The 18,112-nt window shown below is 39.2% G+C and overlaps 1 protein-coding gene across 1 annotated transcript; it reads left to right on the plus strand.

Moving 5' to 3' along the window:
- The first annotated feature begins 7,658 nt into the window (after positions 1–7,658).
- LOC145432029 (uncharacterized) lies at positions 7,659–11,343 on the plus strand. Its single transcript, XM_080308640.1, has 5 exons — positions 7,659–7,800; positions 8,413–9,254; positions 9,708–9,905; positions 10,079–10,289; positions 10,655–11,343. Exons 2-5 carry the CDS (start codon positions 8,522–8,524, stop codon positions 10,914–10,916), a joined length of 1,404 nt encoding a protein of 467 aa, XP_080164766.1. The 5' UTR covers positions 7,659–7,800; positions 8,413–8,521; the 3' UTR covers positions 10,917–11,343.
- The last annotated feature ends 6,769 nt before the right edge of the window (positions 11,344–18,112 follow it).

An 18,112-nucleotide genomic window follows, 5' to 3' on the forward strand; every position in this document is an offset into this window, starting at 1 on the left:
TTTTACTTTTTTGTGTATGTTTGGTGTTTTTTTAGGTTTTGTTTTTCTTTCATTGACTTAATCAATCTGACTTTGAACATGAATTTATTTTTGGTCTTTGTAGTTATTGCCCTACTGGGTGAAAACCTTCTTCTTCTTTAAAAAATTTTTTTTTAAGATTTTATCTATACACTATGATCATGACATCCTGGTAAAAGTTGTGGAAAAACAAACTGAGGGTTTAAACCAAAGTAATTTTCTAATATGCATTTGAAGAAACGTTGAGAGAGGAGAGAGGATAAAAAGCCGATGCAGTGTTTAAAAAAAAAAAAGTTATTACAAGTTTTTGGACTTGTAAAAGCTGAAGTTGTAAAAAATAAATAAATAAATGTAACAAAGAAAATTCTGATAACTCAAGTTCCTGTTTAATTTTTACTGTGGCCTGTTTTTTTTTTAATGATAATAAAAGTAATTTTCAAAATTCCTAAGCACATTGTGTGAGGAACTTTTATTCAATTGTTTAATTATTTTGTAGTACAAATAACCATGGGTGAGATCTAGGATGCTCATGATTATCTGGGCAAAGTGTATATAGAATTGTAAGTACAATCATGCAATACTGTTTTACTTCCTGCTGTGACAAAACAAATTTCCCACGTGTGGGACTAATAAAGGTTATCTTATCTTATCTTATCTTTACTGTTTGACACTTGGACAGCAGGTAAGTAAACATTGTTTATTTTAATTTGTTTTACACTTTAAGTCGCTTCAGTTGTCTGACATATGGTTAAGAATCCCAAGCATCAAATCTCCTCACTTAAGAATGAATAGTTGATTTACTTTTTTTTTTTTAAATGTTTTTAAAGACTCAAATCATGGAAGAATTATTCCATTGAGCATGTGATTTCACAATCCACTCTCTTACTCATCACATCTGGTTAGAAAAAACACCAACATGACAAAAATGCTAATTTCTATGATTCATAATGGAACGTCACAAAACCCTGGAGCATGTCATAATGGTTATAATCCATCTTTTATAGTGTCTACATTCCAAATACAGGGTGCCAGCAAAAATGGGGCTAAAGAATTTTTCTGTGACTTCTCTGAGCAGTTTTCTGATTTACCGTTAGTTAAAGAAGCACTATATTGCTTCTTTATTCCTTTTTTCTTTTTTTTTTTCTTTTTTTTAACTGTACAGGAGCCAGGGTACGGAGGAGATTTATTGACAATGGTCTACAGCTGATACAATGTGCTGTAAAAAAAAAAGAAAGAAAGAAAGAAAGAAAGAAAGTAAGAAAGAAAGAAAGAAAGAAAGAAAAGCATGCAAAATTGCACAAACAAAAATTCACGAAACAGCAAGGCTGCGAAAGATGAACCGTGTTATAGCGAGGGACCACTGTACTTCCTTTTTTTTTTTTTTTTTCTGTTTTTGATTACTTTATTATTCTTTAGAAATGTCAAAACACAGTTGGATTAGCATATAAGTAAAGACTGTGACAAATATTGCTACAGAATGGATAAATTATGCAAACCTTAAGCAACCACCGTCTAACAAAATGAATCTGTGATGACTTTTTGTGGTCTGGACTTCTTCTTTGACTGGGTGCGTGGAGTTTAAATTAAGTGGATGAGAAAAACACAGACACTTCATAATCTAGGAAAAGTTGTTTCAAATGCCATCATAGCTCAGGAACCTGCCTGACTCTCACTCCTTTAGCTCCTCCCCTTGATGAAACTGCATCCATCAGTTTTTGGGTCCAATGGTCAAGTTTAGCCATGAAGGTAGATTCAAAGCTTACAGTGGTTATTCTCTTGAACTCTTCTTTTATCTGTAGACAACACATACAGAAAAATTGCTGTAAGAAACGTTAACCCTTATTACAAACAAATGTCAGGCTTCACAATTTAAACTTGCTTAAAACTGCAGACAGATAATCCACCACAGTTATAATTTAATATATTTTTAAAAATATTAAATAATGTTTATCTATGCGCAAATTGCTTACGTAAAGTCTTAATGTCCTGGCATTCACATAGTGTATGCCAGGATGCTACTGCCAAAATCATATCAACAATATTTCACAAAACTTGATGTGTTAAAAAAGTAATAATGATACATACAGCTCTTAAGATCAAGAACAATACGTAGCTGTTTCGCAACAGTAACCAAAATCATTTACAATGTAATATCATGTAGCAGGTATCCTTCTCACAGAAATATTCACAGTTTGAAGGCTTCTAACTTTTAAACACACAAACAACAAAAAAGAGTCTGTGACTGAAATTAGATATAATTAAAAAGCAACGTTTTAATCGTGCTTTGCTCTCATAAGTATTATCCACTTCTATGCTAAAGTTCAGAATGACTATATACAATGTTAAATATTAGCATTACTTACATGTGGTATGGTACATTTGTAACATGAGCGTAACATCATAAACAAATCCACTACTGCTCATAACATTGCTTTAGTAGAACTGTTATTTGTAAAACAAATGTTTTTTTTGTTTTTCTTCTTTATTCCTGCTAATCTGCATATTTTACATTTTATTGTGCTCACTTCTTGAATACAACCAAACTGTTTTCTGTCCCCTTCCCATTGATTTTACCGTAGTGAACCAGTAAGAGACCACTTCAGCATCACTGAGCTACAACAACTAGAGCAGCTGGAGCTGGGGTGCTTTCACAGAGACTGTCAAGGCCAAGCATGACCAAGTCAATCTTTGCAGAGGCCAATCAGGGAGCTGTCTTAGAACAGCTTCAGGATCAACAATATGATGCAGCAAAGTTACGTTTTTTGAGTATGTGACTGTGTTTGGGGGGAGTAAGGACACAGGACTAAAACAATACTGGGATGTAAACATTTCAATATTTAGAAATATTGTGAGGGGGTAAAATGATTTTTATAACAGGTCAGTTATTTTAAGAATGCCTTTGTTCACAAAAAGGGAATGAGAACAAAGGAAACAAGAAGCTGCTTCCTTGTTTTTGAAGTAAAACATTAGACGTGATTATAATGATGTAATAGAATATCATGGTGTGAATTCGGTGTGCTTATTTTTTAAACATTTGCTCCAGTCGTGTTATGACAATTTTGGGGGGTTGTGCATTTTCATCAAGAGTTGTAAATTTAACAAAATAACAATTGTTTTTAATATTTGGATGAAAAGCCTTGAAACCTCATTGAAAGCATGAGCTACCCTTTATCATTTTGTCTGTGAAGGTCCAGTTTTGCAGCATTTGGCTGAATCTGAGCAGAGAGTACAACCCTGTGGACAATTCGTCCTGTTTCTTATATGAGCAGTCACATCATCACTAAACTAGTAACCTGGTTTCACTTTCAACCATGCATGCTCATGCTATAACATGTCACATAACTCATATCGTATTTGATCATCTGTTTTATTTTCCATTTCAGAAAATAAAGAGCAATTCTCGTGCATCCAGGGAAACACTTTGACTTTTCCAGAAGCTTAAATGAATGCAAATTACTGTCATCTGTTAAACAGCAGGAGTGTGGTCAAAACAGTGACCACAAAATGACAACCTCACCTTTGGAAAATATTTTTCTTATTTCTGCAACGAAAGCTGTAGCACCTGTCCGTTTCTTTTAAACAGTTACAGAAAATAAAAAGGACAGTCCTATATCAGATCTCTTTGTCCAACACAAATGCTCTGTGTAAAAATAATATCACAAATACTAACTAAAAATGAGTTTGGTTGAGCAAATTACACTGGGGAGAAAAGTGCAACTGTAGTTAAAAAACTAATAATACATCGATATTAATAAAGATGTAGCTTGTAGAACTTCAGGTTGTATTGAAAAGAGTTCAGATTATTAACAACTTGTTATTTCTGCAAAACCCAATCAAATCCTCCCCCGACCTAATAAATAAATCATTTAAATTTGCTGGATGCACTCTTTGAGTCCACAGAGAGCTGGAGATTTTCCTCAGTTTCAGCTGTTTCAGTTGGGTTACACTACTGTCAAAAAAATTCAAGGAAATATGTATACACAGATACAGTGTTTTATAATTAGATTTTTTTTTGTCTTATTCACCACTTTTTTTGCTGTTCTCTCACCTCTTTATTCACTTTCTAGCTTGGTCGACCACCACTGCTCACTTTGTACATTTTCTGTGAGCATTAGTGATAAACTGCATGTAAACAAAACAGGCATTTATAGAGGGTTTTTAAGGTAATCAATAGCCATTTTTGGAGTTTTATTTCTCAAAATTAGGCCTCATTATTATTCAAACAAGCCCTTGAGTAACTTTCACCATATGGGTCGCTTCAACCAGGTGAGCTATAGCAGCTACTTTGTACTAAGTGTTATTTTTTGATTATTTGTTCACGTACTTCTACACTTGCTTGATAATGCAAAATTCCTTTCAATATGTTTTTCATGTTTTACATGAAAAAACTTTTTTTTTTAAACTAAACATGACATTTTGTGCTTTTCCCTCAGTGAAAAACTTTTTTTTTATCTCTTCTTCACAAAAACATTCTAAACTCAAATGTTTCTGTAATTTAGAATGTGTTTAACCAAAACAGTTAAAGGCTCTTTGGGGGGGACTTTAGAAAGTGGGTGCTGCTCTGGCAACAAAGCAACAAACACGTGTTTGCCCATCATCTCTAAACTGGTGCAAAGAAGAGAAACCTCATCAGCTAGTTGCATGTAGAGAGGAATTGCCTCTGCAATCTGCACCTATAACTTCAGATTTCTCATCCATTCATTTATTTCATGCAGCTGTTGTGCACTCTGCATTACCCTGGGGCCTCCAAACATTTGCCTACGCCTGCAGCCTCTGCTGCCAACAACTATTACTTTCCAACCTTCAGCCTTATGTGAATGTGGGTTTGAAGCAGGAAATTGCTGAAATCAAGCATCCATGCCCTGGAGAGCAATTTGAACAGTTTTGAGCTTCTCTGATATGAATTATAAAATGCTAAAAATCTGCAGCCACTAAAATATTTATGATTGGACACTGGAAAAATAACCTATTAGAAAACAGCAAAATCTCGCGGGATGTTCAGCTTAAGGCAGACTTGCGTGAAAAATATTGATTTTAGCCACATCACAAATAACTCAGAGCCTCTTATTGAATTACATTCTATAAGGTTCAGAAATAAAGTCTTTGAAAATAAATCTAAATAGATTGTTGTTGTTCAGATCAATATATTAGCCAGATAATTGTGATCATGATCATTCACATTATTTTACTTAGTTTAGGTTATTCTGTTAGTGTGACACTCTGTTGTTTATGTAAGAAGTCTCTTTGTGTGTCTGTTTCCACTTGTTTTCTTGTGACACTAATGAGAGTGGAGCTGTTGAAGGTGTTAAAGGTTGTTAACGATTGTTTTCAACTTTCACAGTTGTTTTCATCTGTGTCCATTCACTGGTGCATATGGTCTCCACCTTATTGCTTATCTCTGTCTGTTCTCCTTGTGTATGTTTACCCATGTTTTTATTTTTGTTTGTTTTTATTTTTGTTGTTATCAACTCTTTTGTTGATTTTTTTTCAAGTTACTTTTGTCATTAATCACTTTATTTGCATTGCCTAGGAATTCTTACAACACACAAGAGTCTTTAGAAATACTAATTGAAAAGCAAATCCAAGGGTTGAATTTTCTGGTATTTATGGCCTGTGTTACAGTGGGGTGGGGGGTCGTTCCTGGAACTGTTGGGATGAATAGGTCATGTCAGCTGTTGCTGGTTATCCTTGGACAGACTTTATTGTCTGTACAAAGATTGGCAGATTAAAGTTGGTTTTCTCACATGCACTTCTGTCCTTTAATTTGTAGAACAGTGTGTAGCTTTTTGCAGTCCTCGAGAGCTACACACCTGAATCAAATGCTACCTCGTTATCAAGCCTTTGCCAAACTTGATGGCACGCTGAAGATGTATTCCCATCATCTGATTCAGCTGTGTTGGAGTAGGGATGCGTCTAAAAGCTGCAGGACAGTAGCTCTCGGGGAATCTAGTTGGACACCCCCGCTCTAGCTGCTACAAAAGGATTTGGAAGAAATTTATCATCTAAAGATTAGATCAGTTCTTACTATAATTGGAGTGTTTTTGTAAGGGATCATGGATACAGTTAAAGTGCATAAACAAATAACCTACTGCAGAATAGTCATATGTTTATGTGGCTCCATGCAGATTTTAGACTGCTGAAAAAATAAATTGTGCTAAAAACATATTATTTTTTTTTTAATGTTAAAGTTTGCTGGTATCTGAGTTAGCAGATATACAGTGATGGACTGCAGATAAGATCTGTGTAACTATTACAAAACCTTTGGTGCTGTAGAACATTCAGTTAATACTGTCAAGGCTCGGCTGTGTGGCAGGCAGGAGGAGGACCCAAAATGCAAAACTCACACACACGGGGATGAACTCAAAAAGCAGCTTTATTGCTGACCAAAGATAATAGGAGATACAAAACTAAACTGGGAAAAACTAACATAAAGCTCACCAGGAAACACGGGGGAATCACACACAGCATGAGGGACGACGTCATGCTGAACAGAGGGAGACGCAGACAGAAATACACAGAGGGTTAACGAGGAAAGTGGGAACACACGGGGAACACAGGTGACACTGATAATCATAACGAGACAGGGCGGGGTGAACTGAACATGACATGTACGGGCGTGAGAGTCACAAGGTAAACAGGAAGTGCACAGAGGTTCAGACAGGAGGAGAGAGAGCACGGGGAAAACACAGACATAACGGGCTGGGGAAACATGAAACAACCACAAAGGGAGACGAGGTCTCATAAATACATAGAGGGCACACAGGGGGAAGAGAGAGCACGGGGAGAACTTAGACATAATGGGCAGGGGAAGCATGGAATAAAACATAAGGAGAGACGAGGGCTCACAGATACACAGAGGGGCACACAGGGGGTAAAAGCCATGAAGGGAAAACACTTAGGGAACAACACAACAGGGCAACTCAGAAAACATGGCCTAAGCAAGGAACAAAATACAAACATACAAGGAAACTAAGAACACTGGACCAACATGGCCCAGGACCATGACAATACAAGCTTGAAATAAACTCTTTTAATTGAAACATTGAAAATATTCTTTACTTTGATTTCTACCCATATGGAAAAGATACATATAAATCTTATACAGCTTGTATCTGTCTATAAGAGTGAAAACAGATATAAGATCCCTTGAAAATTATATAATGAAACTTGTATGTTTTGGATACTTGCTAAAACAATATATGAAAGTAATGAGAAAGTGGCCACTTTCATGAGTAATCACATATAAGTTTTTACTATTTCTTTTCCATATGGGTATTTAGCTAAGAAAAAGGGACAAAATGTGTGGCTCAGTGTGACTGGTGTTGTTTGCTAAGTGTGCTAGTTTAGACGTTTTACACAGGAATTCTGTACGAACATATACAACAGCAATATGTCATGGTGGGTTTTCAGTTACATATGAGAAAGAAAAAGAACATGAAACAGTGAGTGGGGTGTGGAGACATGTAAGTGATGTGATCAAGCAGTCTGGAACACAACAATGGAGTGATGAGCTTCAGCCTCAAGCACCTTTGATTGACCTATCGAGAGTTGTTGAGGTGTAAAAGGAGTCGTTGACACACCCCACTTGACTGATGATGTCAACAGCAGACAAATAGGAGGATATACAGGGATTATTTTATTGACAAAGTCATATGTTAATTAAGTACCAGCAAGCTTTTAAAGGGTCACAGACCAGGGATGGTCACTCTGCTTTGGCCCAGTGTGTGTGCAGGCTGGAAGAGCTTCTTCATCTGCTTCTTACTTTTCAGAAACTCCTGCAAGGTAAGGATTATTCTCTGCCACAAACTATAATTTGCTGTGTAGTTCAAGTTTACCTGTTGTAGCATCTCTGCTGGTTAGATGTACTGCAATGCTGTTTTCGTCAAGTTAAGCATTTAAAGTATGGATAGATCTTTACTGACCTGTTTTAAGTAATTTTGGGAGTGAAAGTGGTTTTTCTGTTAAAACACATCTCAGATTATCCTTCATTTGTTTCTTTTTGGCTGGCTGTAGGGGATTAACGTGTGCATGAAATGCTTTATGAAAATAATCTAGGATTGTAATAATAATATGACTTTTTATATCCACGTTTCATGAAGCCAGACTGAGTCAGAGATTAATTTATTTGTTTGGAGATGAATACAAGGAGGCCTTGTTTTCAGTGACTCACAGGCACAAGCAAATTTCACCTCAACAAGCTTCTTTAAATTCACATGGCAACCCACAAGGATGTTGGGATAGTTATTTCATATTACAGTCTTGATGGAGGTGTGAGGCTTGCCTGAATAGTTTGGGGCAAAAATAAACACCTTTTACATAAAAAAAGAGCTTAAGTGAGGTCTTGGTCATTTTTTGTTTAGTCTGGATTGTAAATTGTTGTTGTTCCCTTTCCAGGTGCTCCTACATTTCAGCGAATCAGTGTGATTACTCAGGGACAAAGGACTATTAATTGTAGGTCTGCGGCCTCTGCATTGGTTGAATTTGTGTAAGGAATTGAGGTGCAATGGCTCAAACAGTCAACATGAAGGTCCAGGAGCTACCATATCTGCCACCTGAAGTTTGGGTTTTGGTGTTCGGCTACTTGAACACTGAGGAAAAGCACACAGCCCGCCTCTGCTGCAGACACTTCAGAGATCTCATCGACCACCCGTCCCTGTGGAAGGATTATACAGCAGGACTCTCCAACTTTCCCCGCTACACATCTGGATTCTGGGACACCGTGCAGTGCCGTGGGGTCAGCCGTGCCACAGTGCGACATTTACGACCCAAAGATTGGAAAATCCTCAGCAAGTCCCTCCCATCACTCAACACCATTGTCTGTGTGAGGGAACGGCGATATTACAAGATGAAATACTTAGACAACCTGTGTGAATTCCCCAACCTGACGAGTCTTGGGGTACGAAACGCCACCTGGGTTGGGCCGTTCGTGGTGCAGTGTCAGAGTCAGCAACTAGCCGAGCGGTTGACTCACCTCAGCGTCTGCGACATTCAGATGTCCTGCAACGACACTGTGGCGTTCATCAATAGCGTGTCACACTTGGTCAACCTGGAGTACTTGCTGTTCCACCAGCAGGAAAGTGAAAGGCTTGAGAGGATGAGGCCAGTGCCCTCTTGCATCTTCCACAACCTGCTGCTAAGACTGAAGAAACTCAAACACTTATCCTGGGGAATGAAAGGGGAGCCACCAGTGCCACTGCCCAACAACTACTTCTACCCACTGGACCCAGAAAACCCAGGTAAGCCAGTCTCCTGATTATATTTTACACTTGCAAGCATCAGAACCAATACAGTCACTTTTTACACCTTTGACAAGAGCTTTTCATCAAGAAAATACAATATTTTCTTGACATTATGCCTTAATATTGGAACAAAACCCATCATATTGAAGTCAGTTGAGCTGCACACATGCTGCATTATTATATATATTTCACCTCTGTAATATTCTTGATGTTTATAATTGAGCGATTTGTATATATTAGTGCTATTTCTTGTAATATATTGTATTATTTAATTGGTTTAGTCTATTACTGTTACTATCTTAGACCAACTGTAACCCACATAATTTCCTTAGGAATTATTATTCTGATTAGTATTGTGAGCACACAGCCTGTTGTGCAGTATTGTGTGACTATGCTAAACTTAACTGACAGAGACTAAATGTTTAGCTAACCACCTCTTTTATCCTGTAGGAGAGTACGGCGGCCCAGAACTGATCTCTTTGGAGTTGGTCAGTTACACAGAAATCATCCTGTCGGAGGACGCGCTGAGGGGTCTGACTTCACTCAAGTCGCTTGCTGTCCACTACAGGTACCCCTGGGATGGTCTGCAGTGCAACCTCTATTCCTGGCTCAGTTATCTGCAACAGCTGGAATCACTCTCAATCATTGGTGAGTCAAAACATGCATTTAATCTTTGTAATGTGTGTAAGTGTGTGTAGTAAGCAAAAATCTGTTGTCTTGCATGCATCCTTTTGTTTGTTTGTTTTTTAAGTGAAGCTGTGTGAAGCTCCAGGCCAAAACTGTTTTCTGTAACTTCTGTCCTGTCGTTTCTTTCCTTATAGGAGGGACTTTTCTTCCCTCTTATACGGAAGACCTTCCATCCCAGGTGACCAGTCTGACACTGCGAACATCTATATGCATGTGCCAGATGAGCTCCATTGCATCTCAACTCAAGCAAGTTGAGCATCTGGACATAGATCAGAACCGCTATGCTGATAGTCTCTGCAAACAGCTTCCTACACTGTTTCCTCAACTCAAGACTCTCAGGATACGGTATGCCCAGCAGATTTTTATTTATATTACTATTACAAAGTAAAAGTTCCATTTGATGGTTTATGTGTGACCTGCAGCATCAAATCATCTCACTTGAAAAAAGTGTCGTCATTTACATTTTGCTGCAAATGAAGCTTTTCTCTGTCTTGATTTCTTAATGAATGGGTGAATGACTGAATGTAGTGTAAAGCACTTTGGGGTCCTATGGACTAGAAAAGCGCTATACAAATGCAGGCCATTTACCATTTACCATTTAAGTACAACTGAAACACTACAGAAAATCGTGTCAACAAGTTCCCATTATGGGTCTATCGTTGCCAACACGCAACTAGAGCTGACGTTTTTTCCTGTCTTGTCTTCTGTAGCTTCCACCGTGAGGAACCAACAAGAGACCTGCTGTTCCTCAACAAGCTGCGACACCTGGAGCGACTGGAGCTGATCAAGAGACAGACATACATTCTTATAAGTGACGAAAACAAAACTTGGCCCAGTCCATCTGTGGAGGGACTGATCAAGGAGCTGCAGGAGATCTCCAGGAACAGGTTCAGCATCGTGACCACAATGCCCGAAAGGGACGTTTTGCAAGAATGCGACTGCATTTGGGAAAGAGTGGAAACACGATTCTAATCCTGAGGAGTGCAAAGTGAACAATACAAACAAAAATTATATTATACAGTTTTCCTCCAGTGCCTCATGCGACTAACTGACTGGACTTTCATGTAGATGCAGCAGGTCCTCAGTTCTGTAACTGTCAGTAACCCAAGAACTCGCAATGCGTGCAACACTACCTTTAAAATAAATGAAGGTCAGAGCAAGAAGCTGCTGCTTTGTTGCTGCAGAGAACTTTACACATAGTTAAAATGATGTGATGAAATATTCTACTGGTTTTTTTAAAAGGTTTGGTTCAACCATGTTACGATGAGAAATTCTCTGGTTCTGTGAGTGTTTATGATGTTTTTTTTTTCGATCAAATAAAAACTACTTTTCATGAAGAACTGCATTATTGTTTTTCTGTGAATTTAGTTATTATTTCATTCAACAGCTTTCAAATCAAAATACAGACCTCCAAGTGATTGTATAGAAAGCCTCCCTCCTCAGAAGGACATTATCAGTGCCACGCTCATGTCTAGCTGTGGAAATTTAGTTCACTTCACTTTTTTCAGCACAAAATACAGTAATAAAAAGAAACCCAATCACAACAACCCTGTCATGGTCCGGGTGAGTGCTGTTTTTTTCCATTGTACCAGTGTTTCCACCTTGTCTACTTGGATTGGCAACACCTGTGTCTATGGGGATTTAAGACCAGGGGCCTGTTCTTCGTACCTCGCTAAGTAAGTTAGCTGGATTAGATTGTTGACGATTTCGCGTGATCCTGGATCGTTCGGTTCCCCGAAGCTCATACGGGACTTGCTGTCATAGCAACAGAGCCGTAAGCGTAAACCTGCTCGGGAGCAGGTTTACTTTATGTAAACAGGATTAGATCGCGGCCACGCAGGTATGTCCGCTTCATTTATACGAAAGCAACAGCGATATTCCACCACTGTTTCACCATAAATAAATATTATCAATGTAACTAAAGACAATGCAGCACCTGATCCATTTATTGATTTCACACAGATACATACAGGTCATTTCCTAAAAAAGGGAAATGAACTATTAACATTCTATTACATGTATGTGATTATTACAGATGTAATTCATATTTCAGAGTAGTAATTGTAAATTACTTCGTGTACTCAAGATGAGAGACCACGGCTATAAAAGCGAAGGTGGATTTGGGAAGCCTGTCGCAGCCATGTCCTGTCCGTATACGCGAGCCACCCATTGCGGAAGGTGCAAGATTGATAAGGAGAGTCCTCAGAATTCAGCGTATATTGCGGGATAGACAGGATCCTTTAGCTCAGCGCGACAGTGTGCTCATTGAGAGATATCGATATTCCCGTGAGGGTATTATTTACTTAACCAACTTGTTGACGAGGGGGTGCAGGACCACCACCCGTCTTTTTTTCCTCTGCCCTTTTCTTGGTTGCTGTTATGAACAAACTAACAGAGTATTACAGGCCAGTATTACCTTGCCAAGAGACGAAAAGCAATCTAAGAGATAAATATTACCATTCTGTAGAATACTCCTGTATTCCACTTTTACTTGTTCCCATGTTCTTGTGGGTCCTGTTGTGGCTCTAATGTGAAAGGGGATATAATATAACATATTATAATATAATATAATGCCATATGATATTGGACAATATAGTGTCATATGATAGATCTACCCTACCGCCTACTGGTGTTGGCCAGAGGGGCCGATGGCGCGATATGGCAGCCTGGCTACAACCGTAGCTGCCTCCACCAGTGTGTGAATGTGGGAGTGAATGAATAGTGGTATCGTAAAGCGCTTTGGGTGCCTTGGAAAGCGCTATATGAACCCAATCCATTATTATTAGTATTATTATTAAATTACCTACGAGTTTGATTTGTCAGCAACTTTCTGCCAGCCCTCTCTCCTTGCTTCTGCAGCCTTTGCAGTGTTCTCTTGCGTTTTAATTAAACTCTGAAACTCCTGAAATCCCTCACTCATGAGTTCTTGCTCTGCTGCCGGAAAATACCGAGCACGCCCCTTCGACATTTTCGCCGACCAATCAGCGGGTTGCCGATCAATGTTTCTACTATCGATGCGTAGCCCCTTTTACGACACCCAGTGATGTCACATTACTGCGTCCAGCTGTACTAATCGTCAACAGCAGGCGTGTTCGGGGAACCGGATTAGCGAGCTCACGGTTAGCGCGATGGTTTGGTCTTGGATGTGTCATTTGATCTTGGATGTAGTAAGCGACGTACGAAGAACAGGCCCCAGAGCTCACAGTCTTCAAAAGCTGCAAAGCTGGAAGGAGGCAGTGGTAGTAAACCAGGGAAGGATGATACAAACTCAGGAAATTACAGGCCTATAACTTTAACATCAAATATCTGTAAAGTAATGGAGCAAATGATTAATGAAAGATTAATGTAAAAATAAATCAAAATGAGGTTGTTGTTTTTTTTCTTTTTAAAGGGAAGACAAATACAAGTGAGGACTGGAAAGGCTTACTCTGAGAGGTTTCCAGTCGAAAACGATACACCTCAAGGGAGCGTAGTGTTATGTTCTTAGTTATTTTAATGATAAATGATGTTTTTAATGATATAGAGGGTGGGATAGGGCTTTTGCTTTTTGCTGATGATGGAGCAATATGGAAGAGAGGGAAAATGTAGAGTATATTGTAAAGAAACTGCAGGGAGCAATTGGAAAAGTTGAAGAGTTGTGATATAAGTCTGGTTTTAAATTCTCAGTTGATAAGGACAAGACAATGTTTTTTGGGTTTTTTGTTTTTTGTTTTTTACAAGGAAAAGAGTTGGTGAGGATGTCAAGCTTAAGTTATATGGTCAAGAATTAGAGTGAGTAAATGTAAGTTTGAAGCTGTGGTTTGATGAAAGGGTAACATGGGGTGTACACATTCAGAAAGTGTTGGATAAATGTAAAAAAAGATTTAAAAATAATAAGGTGTTTAGTTGGGAGGGACTGGGGAGCAGATAGGAAGTCTTTGAGGGCCATATACACTGGGTTGGTTAATTTGAACTGGATCAGTTAGACATCGGTCAAAGAGTGCCATTACCAGCAATACCTCTATGTATAATTCCTAAATTCACATTATTGGACAAGAAGAATAAGGATAGGGCATTTATTTTAAACTCTCATACAGTACAGGCTTACATTGATATGTTCAAATATATACAGATGCATCAAAGAATGCAGCCAGTCAAACTGGTGTAGCAGTTGTGATCCCGGAGTTTGTGGTTGAAATGGGGAAAAGGATCAATGATGGACTTTCAGTATACAGGGAGTGCAGAATTATTAATTAATTATTAGGCAACGTCCTTTCCTTTGGCAAAATGGGTCAAAAGAAGGAATTGACAGGCTCAGAAAAGTCAAAAATAGTGAGATATCTTGCAGAGGGATGCAGCAGTCTCAAAATTGCAAAGCGTCTGAAGCGTGATCATCGAACAATCAAGCGTTTCATTCAAAATAGTCAACAGAGTCGCAAGAAGCGTGTGGAAAAACCAAGGCGCAAAATAACTGCCCATGAACTGAGAAAAGTCAAGCGTGCAGCTGCCAAGATGCCACTTGCCACCAGTTTGGCCATATTTCAGAGCTGCACCATCACTGGAGTGCCCAAAAGCACAAGGTGTGCAATACTCAGAGACATGGCCAAGGTAAGAAAGGCTGAAAGACGACCACCACTGAACAAGACACACAAGCTGAAACGTCAAGACTGGGCCAAGAAACATCTCAAGACTGATTTTTCTAAGGTTTTATGGACTGATGAAATGAGAGTGAGTCTTGATGGGCCAGATGGATGGGCCCGTGGCTGGATTGGTAAAGGGCAGAGAGCTCCAGTCCGACTCAGACGCCAGCAAGGTGGAGGTGGAGTACTGGTTTGGGCTGGTACCATCAAAGATGAGCTTGTGGGGCCTTTTCGGGTTGAGGATGGAGTCGAGCTCAACTCCCAGTCCTACTGCCAGTTTCTGGAAGACACCTTCTTCAAGCAGTGGTACAGGAAGAAGTCTGCATCCTTCAAGAAAAACATGATTTTCATGCAGGACAATGCTCCATCACACGCGTCCAAGTACTCCACAGCGTGGCTGGCAAGAAAGGGTATAAAAGAAGAAAAACTAATGACATGGCCACCTTGTTCACCTGATCTGAACCCCATTGAGAACCTGTGGTCCATCATCAAATGTGAGATTTACAAGGAGGGAAAACAGTACACCTCTCTGAACAGTGTCTGGGAGGCTGTGGTTGCTGCTGCACGCAATGTTGATGGTGAACAGATCAAAACACTGACAGGATCCATGGATGGCAGGCTTTTGAGTGTCCTTGCAAAGAAAGGTGGCTATATTGGTCACTGATTTGTTTTTGTTTTGTTTTTGAATGTCAGAAATGTATATTTGTGAATGTGGAGATGTTATATTGGTTTCACTGGTAAAAATAAATAATTGAAATGGGTATATATTTGTTTTTTGTTAAGTTGCCTAATAATTATGCACAGTAATAGTCACCTGCACACACAGATATCCCCCTAAAATAGCTAAAACTAAAAACTACTTCCAAAAACATTCAGCTTTGATATTAATGAGTTTTTTGGGTTCATTGAGAACATGGTTGTTGTTCAATAATAAAATTATTCCTCAAAAATACAACTTACCTAATAATTCTGCACTCCCTATACACTGCAGAAATGCACACAATACTATTAGCTGTTCAGTGGGTAGAAGACATGAGGCCATTAAAAGCAGTCATTTGTTCAGACTCAAGATCGTCATTGGTCAGTCCTCATCATGGACAGCTCTAAGACTCCCTCATAGGACCCCCCACTTCCCTTTTGTGACTTTGAGCTCGAGCCCTAGCTCATGTGGTGACTCTTGGTGCTTAACCTTTTTCGTTAGTATTGCTAGTAGAAACTCATAGTATTGTTTCTTAATTTATTGTGTCTCCTTAGAAATGTTCACAGCATTTTCGTCAGCACTGCTAATAATAGCTCATAGTATAGTTTTATAGTGTCCTTCCTACAGTCATGTTCATAGTGTTTTCCTTTAGTGCTACTGATAGCATCTCACAGCACAGCCTCATAGATTATAGAGGACTTCTAGTGATTTGGTGGTTCATGAAAAGTTATGTGCTACCTTGAAAATTTGCATTGTCCTCTGAGCCGGTTATTAGGTCAGGGTCAAATTTATTTATATAGCACATTTCCAGACAGACGATGCTGCACAAAGTGCTTAACAATATAAAAATGCCTTTAAAAAGAAACAATGTAAAACAATGATACAATACAATTTTATTTATATAGCACATTTAAAACCAGGGGTACACCAAAGTGCTTCACAGTAAGGAATAACGGTAAATGAAAATAACACAGTAAATGACACTGAACAGTAAGTCATTAAAACAAGGTAAAATAGAGAAACAAACCAAAGCATTAGTAAGTAGCGATAGGGAGAAATCATGATTATCCAGAGAAATGAGTAGCGATACAGCAATTAATGAGCAAGTCGGAAAAGCCATTTAATCCTTTAAAGGATTAAATAGAGTCAGAGGCACGAATGGTAGCAGGAAGACTAGGGATGGGTACCGGTATCCGGTGCCATGATGGCACATAAACGGTAGTAACCAGACCGAAAAGCAGCGCACATTTCGGTGCTTTATTTCCGTGCTTTTTTTTTCCTGAGCTGTGATACACTTTAGATTCTAGCCAATCATTTTACATTTCCGAGGATAGTAGGCGGGTCCAGGTACGTACGTTCTTTTAGAGCAGAGCTACAGATTAAAAATGCCCAAGGCGAAGCGGTCAAAAGTATGGCTGTACTTCACAGCAAAATATACAAACTCAGCAGCCTGCAACAAGTGCTTTAAGCTGATACTGTGATACTGTCAAAGGAGGTAACACCTCAAATCCGATGAAACACCTGCCGACGCATAGCGTTTTTTTTAAAACCCGAGAAATGCGCCGTATTTGATAGCTTGCTGCGAGACCTCACACCGTGCACATCTACTATGGGTGTGGTGCCTGTTATCGGACCCGGAGTTAGCAACATCCCCCAAAAACCCGAAGAGTAGAATCCTGGCCCCTAGCCCTGCCAGTGTAGCAGAAATGATGATGGATGATGATGGCAGCAGCAGCAGCAGCCGTTCTTCTCTGAGTGAGTAGCTAAATGTTGTTTGTGTGTAATTTACGTTGAGTAGGCTAACCACGTTATTGCATTAATGCATGTAAGGTGAACTAGCAAACATCATCATATTACATGCGGCTGTCTTCTTGTTTGATGGCAGATACTCCCTTCACCCTGGCCAAAAAGGCTAAAATGACCAAAGAAAAAGTGGAAAACAGTTAAACATGAGAGGTTTTTGGATAAAGTTTGTGTTTTTTCCATTGATTAAGCACTGCTTCCAGCCAAGAGTGATACCATAAATCCCCTATAGCTGCAGAAAAGGCTAACATTGTTATCTTTTTACAAAAAACCAGCTGAATATGAGATTTTTGGACTAATTTTGTGTTCTCCATTCTTTAAGCACCGGTTTGAGCACCGTTTAAGCACCGGCACCGTTTCAAAAGTACCGGTTTGGCACCGGTATCGGATAAAACCTAGACGATACCCATCCCTAAGGAAGACTATTCCAGAGGTTTGATGCTACAGAGGCAAAAGCACGATCACCCCTAGTTAGGGCTGGGCAATATGGCCTAAAATTCATATCGCGATATAATTTGAAGCACGTGCGGTAACGATATATATTGCGATATATTCTTTTCTTCTGTATAACATATTTTCCACACTATAAGGCACACTTAAAATCCTTTAATTTTCTCAAAAATCGAGAGTGTGCCTTATGTATGAATTCTGGTTGTGCTTACTGGCACTTCCGAGCCTTTTCCTATCGAACGCCAGATCCATCACCCACAAACTTGACGAATTGGAGCTACAGATAGCCAACACAAGCTTTGCACGTAACTGCAGCATTATTCTTATTACGGAGACGTGGCTTCACCCGCTGATTCCCGACGCTGCAGTCGAGTTAGCAGGCCGCACGCTACACCGGCATGACAGAAACAGCAACTCAGGTAAAAGCAGAGGAGGGGGGCTATGTGTTTACGTGCATAACGAATGGTGTTGTAACAGCAGGATCATTCACACACACTGTTCTCCTGATTTGGAGGTTCTGGCAGTCTCGTGCAGACCTTTTTACATCCCGAGGGAGTTTACAGTAGTTATTGTGATAGCTGTTTATATACCGCCGG

This window comes from Astatotilapia calliptera, chromosome 11 (genome assembly GCF_964374335.1).
Source record: "Astatotilapia calliptera chromosome 11, fAstCal68.1, whole genome shotgun sequence".
NCBI classification, from domain to species: domain Eukaryota; kingdom Metazoa; phylum Chordata; class Actinopteri; order Cichliformes; family Cichlidae; genus Astatotilapia; species Astatotilapia calliptera.